Below are 8,682 nucleotides of genomic sequence, written 5' to 3'. Positions count from 1 at the left end.
AAGAGGGAGGGGCAAAGGAGAGGCTGCAGGCAGGTTTATATCTTTCCACAGCCTGTCATACTGGATCCTGCATAGCTCAGCATGTTTAAATTTTATCTTCATTCAGAAGACGTGATTTGAAACCTTCTCTGTACCCTGCTCTGCGCCGGTGGTAGGGGATACAAAGACTGGTGCGACTCCCTCCCTCCTGATAGTGAGGGAGACACAGACGTGTGCCAGGGGCATCCACACAGGTGTGCTCAAGGGGGGGTGATAGATGCAGGGACGTGGGACTGCCTGCACCCAGGACTGGGACAGCAGGGAAGGCTTCACGGAGGAGGTGGTTTTCAACTAGCGTTACAGGCTTCACAGGGGACAAGCAAGTAGAGGAAATGGCAGGTGGTTGGCTGCAGTGGAGGGTGCAGTGGGGGGAAGCAATGAGGTTTGGGTGGCAAGCAGGGCGGAGCCATGGTGCCCACGGATGTGGGGCTGAGGAGGCTAATTTTGATTCCAAAGGCTAAAAGGATTAAACTGGATGGTGTTACGCAGAGCAGGGACTTGGTTCACTTTTATTTAGGAAGAGCCCTTTGGCTGCTGCACAAATGGACCCAAGGGGGTGGGACTGGACAGAGGAGATGAACTATGAATTCTGAGCCACAGAAAATGGAGGAAGGGGAGAACCTGAATTGGCTTGGGGTCAGTGCAGATGTGGACAAGACAAGACATGGGTTTTGGAGACCTTTCTGAAGGAGAAGGGAAATAACAAGAGGGCTCATTTAAGGGAGAAGAGGGGGAGGGAGGTGCAGAAGCAGCAGGGAGCCCGTGGCAGCACTCTGGTTGGTGGGAAAGGGCAAGATGTCAGGGATTTCTTGCCTGGCGGGCTTGGTTTCCCTATGGACTAGAATTTGGGTCACTGCCGAGAATGAGAACGTGGCCCGAAGCTGCCAGGACCTGAAGAGGGGTGGTGTTTTGGAGCAACCCTGGGCAGGGGATCAGGGCTAGGTGCTGTGGAAGGGAAAGGTCTGGAAAGTCCAAGGTGTTGGCAGCTTGGAGGAGATTTTTTTTTTTTAATGTTTATTTATTTTTGAGGGAGAGAGCACAAGCGGGAGAGGGCAGAGAGAGAGGAAGACAGAGACTCCAGAGCGGGTTCCAGGCTGTCAGTACCAAGGCACAACGTGGGGCTGGAACCCACGATCCGTGAGATCATGATCTGAGCCTGTGGGATGCTCTACTGACTGAGCCACCCAGCCGCCCCTGGAGAAGGTGGTTTTTAACCAGCGTTCAAGTGTAGCCCAGGCTGAATGGAAGGAAAGGAGAGGAGGAGGAAGGGGAAGAGGAGAGCTCGCAGAGAAGAGTGGAGCATGGACAGTGAGGGAGCCGGGAGGGGCTCCCTGGCAAAAACCACCCCACCAGAGGTGCACCCGTTTCCCGCTGCACCTGTTTCCAAAATTTGGTTACGATGATACCTTCTTCCTGGGCTTAAATGTGCCAGCGTATATAAAGGGCTTGACCCAGGAGACCTTAGACAAGCGGACAGAAAACTGCCAGCACAGAAGTAGCTGACATGGCAGAGGCCCCGTGCGTGTTCCGTATTCACCTCGGAGCCCTGGGTGTCTGCCGAGTGCCTGGAACACCAAAGGCCCCGAGCAGATGTTCCCGGAGGCAACAAGCACTAACGGCGAAGACCCAAGCTATGCTGCCCGCGTGTGATCAAGCTGAGCTCCGTGGTCTCCTCTGGCAAATGGTGCCTCCGAGGTTGTGAGGATTCGACGCGGCGAGGCCCCCCGATGCAGACACGGGTGGTGAACCTTTCTGTCCTCTCCACGCTCACCTTCCTGAACGCCTGAGGCCTCCCCCTGCCGGCGCCTGCAGATCTCTGCCCAAGGGTTTTCCTCTGGTCACAGGAGCAATGGCACTCGTGCAGAGCACGCAGCCAAGGGGTTAGCACCGCCACCAACCAAAGGCAGGGGCCCAAGCACACAGATTCGGGTGGTACCACTCAGGTGGACTCCACACAGCCTTCCGGAGCACCCAGCAGGATTGAAGCCTCCCGGTTACTCACAAGGGCAACCTGCTTCTTCCTTCAGCTCTGTCTTCCCTCCCTTCCTAGTCTCACCTCCTCACCTCCCTGCTGGCGCTTCCCGGGGCCTCCTCCCAGCTAAATTCGCGCCCTCGAATCCCTGTCTCAGGGTCTTCTTCTGGGAAACCCAATCCAAGGGAGCGTGTAAAGTGCTCGACAGGAAGAAGGCACTTGGTAAATGTTAGCCGGCTCGCTAGACTGAAAGCTTCGTGAGGGCAGGATGTATCCATTGCGACAGGATCTCCCCCATCCAGGGACAGGTCCTGGCGAAGAAGGCACCCCATCCATATGTGTCGAATGAATCCACGAGGACGTGTTTCCTTTTGCCCTCTCTGCTTTGGGACCCTCCTGTTCCCTCTCCCGCTCTCCTTTCTCCGGGTCATGTGTTTTCTTTCCTGGCCCTCCTTTTCTCCTCTTCTCTCCTCCTTTCTCTCTTCACGGAGAAACGAAGGGAGACACGTCCCTCTAATTTTGCCAAAGTCCCACTCTCAGAATGAGCCCTCCTGTAGCATTGTGACATCACTGTGCATTAGCCAATGGCTGTCCACCGCCCCCCGTTGATAGGAGAAGTCACCTGCTCTGGCACTGGCCCTTAACCCTCAGGGCAGCTGCAGAGTGGAGCATGGATCCCTCCTGATTCCATTCTTGGCCCAATGTTCCTCACAGTCAAGCTGCTTCTGGGCCAGCGATGCAGCCTAAAGGTGTCAGGGCAAGAGAGTGTGGCCATGCTGAAGAAGCTGGTGTTGGAGCGACTGCAGGTGCCCGAGGAGCAGCAGCACCTGCTCTTCCGAGGCCAGCTTCTGGCCGATGACAAGCGTCTCTCCGACTACTGCATCGGGCCCAACGCCTCCATCAATGTCATCATGCGGCCCTTGGCAAAGTCCGCTCCCGGGGAGGCCCACCAGCCCCAGCCCCTGTGGCACCATCTGGGCCTGGTCTTAGCCAAACACTTTGAGCCCCGGGACACCAAGGCGGTGCTGCGGCTGCTGAAGCGGGAGCACCAGAGGCGCCTGCAGAGGATAAGCCTGGGTGACCTGGAGCGGCTGGCGCAGTGCCTCCTGGTAGAGGAGCCGGTAGTGGAGCCCCCGGGGGAGAAGGAGCCTGAGGCCGAGACCTCGGCGCCCCAAGACAAGGAGGAGCAGGAGGAAGCAGAGGAAGAGGTGGAGGGGAAGGCTGATCAGTAAACTGGCCCATCCTACTCATTTGCATGTTCAAATCCACCTGGTCTCATCCTTCTGTGTTCCCTGGTGACTCCCCACTAGTTCCTGCTGAGGGAGATGCATCTGCACCCCTTTCTGAAACTTCAGAGCAGCTGGACCCCTCTGTCCTCTCTTGGGTCTGTGGTACCCGCTCTGAGACACAGTATGATTCCACCCCCATTACCATCCCTGACAGGGTTCTGATCACCCATGGGTGGCCCTAAAGGGGTGGTCAAAGGCCACCTCCCCCTCCTGGGCTGGACACCCCCTAGGCAACCTGCCAGGCTGCAGACAACCTCCTGCCCAGAGTCTCCATGGCTTCTCCTTTGGGGCAAAAAGACAGATAACGTGAGTTCATTTTTGTGTGTCCCCAGGCCATGGCACCTGCCCTCAGGGTGTCTGACAGCCAAGAGATGAGGAATGTCACCCCCTGTCCTCTGAGTGAGGCGATCCTGCTGTCGCTTGTGCTTCCACAGCTCAAGGGGCAGGGCTAGCAGAGGTCGGGGTGTGGGGGTAGCACCTACTGGGTGTCAGGCCTGGATGCTTCAGCAGATACACAGACTAAGAACAGCAGGAAACTGAGGCTTGGGCAGAAAAGGTGGTTTGCACAGTCACTCACTGTGGTCAGCGTGACAGACCCCTGCCTCACCCCCTGCCCCAAGTCTCACCCAACAGTGGGTGTCCCTGAGCCCCCCTTACCTGCCCAGCACTCCCCAGGAGCAAGAATGGTACCAGTCGACATCCTTGCCCCCACAGAGCATGCAGCCTGGACAGAGAGGGCAGAAATGTGACAAATAAAGCCGTGACATGACCACAGAGTATAGCCCGTGTGACTGAATATCCAGGTGAAGCCGCCACCTCGCAGGGCCCTGGGCTCAGCTTGGAGGGGCCAGTCTCACAGACTACAGGAAAGCCGGGCTTCCTCCTCCCTTCTGGTGTGAGTGGGTGGTGCTTGCCAAGGGCTGAGGAGCCCCCACCCTGGGTGTGAGGGGCCACAGAGCTCCCTGAGAGCCTGTCCTCCCAAGTCCCTAAGGTGCCGTTCCTGTGGTTCTGTCCTGTGATGGAGGTGGAGGGAAGGCGATGAAGGACAGTGTCCTGAAAGGAACACGCAGGACCACTTCCCTGGAAACCTTCTGTCCTTGGCCTAGGGCCCCTGCGACCGATTCCAGTCCTAGCTCCGCCGTGGTCTCGCTGTGTGACTTTGGTTAACTTACGTTCCCTGTCTCATGCAAGGTTTTGCACCTGTTAGATGGGGATGTTATACAGCTGAGCCTTGAACAACACGGGTCTGAACTGTGCAGATCCACTTCTAGGTGGGTATTTTTGGATAAATACAGCGCAGTACTGTAACTATATTTTCCTTATGATTTTCTTTTTCTAATTTTACCCATTTTTAAGTATTTTTTAAATGTTTATTTTATTTTGAGAGGGGGGAGGGGCCGAGAGAGGGAGACAGAGGATCCAAAGCAGGCTCTGTGCCGACAGCAGTGAGCCCAACGTGAGGCTGGAACTCATGAACCGTGAGATCATTACCTGAGCTGAAGTCGGACACTCAACGGACTGAGCCACCCAGGTGCACCCCCCCTTATGATTTCCTTAATAACATTTTCTTTCCTCTTACTTTATTGTAAGAACATGATATATCATATGTATAACATACAAAATATGGATTAATGGATTGTTTATGTATGGGTAAAGCTTCCAGTCAACAGTAGCCTATTAGTAGATAAGTTTGGGGCAAGTTAAAAGTTATACGTGGACTTTTGACTGGGTGGGGTGGGGGGGGGTGGGTGCCCCCAAACCCTGTGTTGTTTAAAGGTCAATTGGCTTATGATGCCAGATGCTGTCTCAGCCTCTTCTGTGAGGGCAGGAGAGAGAGAATTTCCCATCTCCAATGAGGGTGGGAGGGTGTGTGTGATTCGATCAGGGTTTTCACATTGTATTGCCCTTTTCATCAGCCTGTTATTACCGGTCAGGCAATACTAATAGTGTCTACTTACCCCACAGATGTTTGTGAGGGTTGGTTATGAAGACAGTGCAATCCAGAGTGACATATTCCAGCAGAGGGGGCCATGGCATGGCCGGGAGAGACCCTGGAAAGCAGGTCTCTGGCTCTGTGAGCCTGCTTAGTGGCAGAGTGACCCTCGTTCAGCCAATGCCCATCTCGTCCAGCAGGGCCCCGGCCTCTGCCCCCACCAGCTAAGAGGACAGGGAAGTGGGGCCTCGGAGGGAGCGAGCTCCATCAGGTGTGACCTCTCCCCGGGTCCCTGACGACTCGGCCTGCGGTGGCTGCCGCCAGCACCCACGGGCCTGGGACCAGGGAGGGGGGGGCACCAGCCTGCTCCTTGCTTCCTCTCGGCTCCTGCTCCTGGCACGTCCTCTGTCCTCCATGGAAAGGCCTTCCGAAGGTTCTGTGAGCGTGTTTGTGCTGGGGCTGTGCCATTTGCCAAGGGGGACGAGCCTATTATCTTTACATTAGGGGAACTAATAGCCCATTTCCCAAGAAATCTGTGAGCGATCAAAATAAGTGAGCCGTTTTATTCCTCTTGCGGAGAGAAGCTGGCATGAAGGACGGGGAAGCCTTTGTTTTCTCTCTAGTTAGTGGGAGTGTCAGGGCCAACGGAGAGCAGCCACCTCCGATGCCTCTGTCCCTAGCGCTGCAGGGGAGGGTGACTCCAGTCCCCAAGGAGCGGAAGGAAAGGTGTTCAGCTCTTCCAAACCACGGATGCCTCCTGCTGCGGACACCGCCCTTCCCAAGGACCCCCTGCCCCTGCCCACAGGAGCTGAGCATAGCAGAGTGCCATATCACTTGGCACTCCGTGAGAATGTGCTTCCCCTGCTAACCTCTCCCTGGTTATGTTTTATTCAATGCCAAGTTCCTCAATGTGCGCTGACAGGCTTTGTCCCCTAGTGGGAGGATTTACAGGTAGCAGGGGGCAGCAGGTAGTGCATTGGGCGGAGGTAGGGGGGCGGGCAGAAACTCCAGAAATAGGTGAGAACCCTATTCTGCATGGAGAAACCTAGCCCCTGGGCTGCCTGCCATGGGGATCCTTCCCTGTGGTCAGTTTCGCCTGATTTCAAATTTAAACCTGTACCAGTGAACCCGCTGAAGGCTCCCTGTTCCCTTCTCGGCTTTCACCAGCGGAGGGATGTTGGGAATGGGGAAGGTGAAAGTGCTCTTTCTAAACGGCAGCCTTGGGCATATAGCTCTGCTGCTTGATTCCCCACAGCACCTCTCTCCTGCCATGGAAGGACACACAGGTCCCCTCCTCCCCGCTCCCCAGGGTAGCAACTTTGCTCAAGTAGGAAGCATCTCAGGACAGCCAGCTTTGTGTGTCTATCCACAGAGGAATCTGGCTTCTCCTTGTTCCTGCACGCATCACCTGCAGGCCAATGCCCTCAGTCCCCTGGCTCCTGGCAAAATGGCCTTTCCTCGTTCACATCGTTCATGTGTTATTTTATCAGCCCTTTGCTCTTCCTTCAAGAAACACTGGTGGCGGTCCTACTATGCGCCAGGCTTTGTGCTAGTGATTTAGGCTGGTAGATGAGGAGCTCTGTCTTTCCGACAAGGCAGAAAGGAGCGCGCCCCCTGCCGTCCCTTGCTGCGTGGAACAGCAGAGGGGACTCGGGCGAGCCCCAATGTCCCGCCACAGCCCCTGCTTGAGTTGTGCTGTGTGGGTAGCTAGCAGAACACCACTGTTGCCCCTAGTCCTGAGTGATGGGACAGGGGATGGTCTTTCCGGATGGAAACCCTTGTAGATGATGGAGAAGGCAGGCACTTAACAGCGTTCCAGGGGCTACAGAGACCCCCACTGCCGGGTTTTACTAAAACCGAGTCACGGGTCCTGCCCACATTTTTGAGGAAGAGATCTCACAAAGGCACAGACACCAACAGAAGGAGATTGTGGGGGGGGGGGGGGTTATCTTGCAGCCTGTCCACCACAGCGTGGGTTGTGGTATACAGTTTTGTGTATGTGAATGACATCATTGACAAAAAAATCAACGAAAGGGTTAGGTTCAGCTGTGTGGGAGCACAGGTGGGCAGTTGCTCTAGCTGAGCCTCAGGGAGGCTTCAAGGGGGAGGCAGCATTTGAGCCAGTGAAGGATGGGAAAGGAGGGCAGTCGAAGGACACGCGAGAGACTTTTCCTGACACCTAGGCTCCACGTGTCACACCTGGAGAACCGCCACTTGGCTTAGCACGCCCAGCTTCTGACCTCGCCGGGTGTGCCCCATGACATCCACAGCCACAAGGACACACCCAAGGCGCACACCTGTCCTGTAAACACAAACCCATAGGGTGGGGTGTATGGTGGCAGAGCCGGGTTTGCAGAGTGAGCGGGAGGCCGGCTGCCACTTGCAGTGTTGGGGTCCACATCTTGCCTTTTGGGGCTCAGGCTGTTGGAGCCCAGCTGGCCCAGCCCGGCCCGGCCCAGGCAGTCCAGCCGGAAGATCCCACACAGCAAATTCAAGGACAGAAAAGGAAGGCTTTGTACAGCCCAGCCCAGGAACGGCCGGGGCTGCGGGAAGAGGTGGCATGGACCAACTTTGGTGGGTCCAGGTGATGCCTCGTGTGGTCAGGACATGTGGGGACATGAAGTGGACACGTGGGTGCACACGTTTGTGTACCGGGTGGCAGTTGGGCTTTGCAGGGGTACCTGCAGGTGCACATCGGCCCATGTACGTCGGAGAACAGAGACCCTCTTCTCTGTGTGAACACTCCGGCGTGGCATGCTTGCTTCAGCTCCCTGCCCCAGCCCGGATCGCTCTCCCGGTGCTCTGAGCCGGGCTTGAGTGGCTGCCAGCCTGTGGCAGGGGGTTGGCCAGGGGCCAGGCTGCCTTGGGGGAGGGTCCTGCTTCGGGGCCAGCTGCTGCTCAAGGAGCTAGCTGAGGTGAGACCAGCTGCAAAGCCTGGGCGCTGGGGTCCTCTGGAGCAGATGGTGTTCCCGCCGGCTGGCTCGCCCCACTCTTCCCTTCTTGGCTCACCTTTCTCCTCTCCTTGTCCTTTCTGGGTTTCTTCCTACACTTCTCCTCTACCCTCTACCCTTTCCCTCCCGTTTTCTCTGACCACATGTGGGGCTGAGCTGACTGCATTGTGTGGACATCTGGGCACCTCCCTTGAGCGCTCTTTCTCTCTGCTCCGTATGTCTCAGTGCTCATCCACTGCCTGCCTTCCTTTTCTTCCCATTCTGCTCAGTCAGCCCTCGTGGTCCTACTGAATGCCACCACCAGCTTCTCTCCTTGTCTTCCCGGCGTCTTCTTTCTCCTGTATGTCCTTAGACTCACCCAGTGCACGGGCGTGGACAGGGACCCAGAAGCTACTACCTTTGAATAGGTCCTGACCCTGCACCCCACCTGCCCACACGTGCAATACCAATTCACAGGTGCATCTAGCCAGCCCTGTGCTCAAGTGCAATGGGAAATGG

The 8,682-nt window shown here is 56.4% G+C and overlaps 1 protein-coding gene across 1 annotated transcript; it reads left to right on the top strand.

Moving 5' to 3' along the window:
- Positions 1–2,712: 2,712 nt before the first annotated feature.
- Positions 2,713–3,243, top strand: UBL4B (ubiquitin like 4B). Its single transcript, XM_047083383.1, has one exon. It carries the CDS (start codon positions 2,713–2,715, stop codon positions 3,241–3,243), a length of 531 nt encoding a protein of 176 aa, XP_046939339.1.
- The last annotated feature ends 5,439 nt before the right edge of the window (positions 3,244–8,682 follow it).

Source organism: Lynx rufus, unplaced genomic scaffold, assembly GCF_022079265.1.
Source record: "Lynx rufus isolate CCGP_SWC_20201006 ecotype Redwood Valley unplaced genomic scaffold, mLynRuf1.p SCAF_2, whole genome shotgun sequence".
Classification (NCBI taxonomy): domain Eukaryota; kingdom Metazoa; phylum Chordata; class Mammalia; order Carnivora; family Felidae; genus Lynx; species Lynx rufus.
Note: the sequence above shows the minus strand (reverse complement) of the source record. Positions and strands in the feature narration are given on the sequence as shown.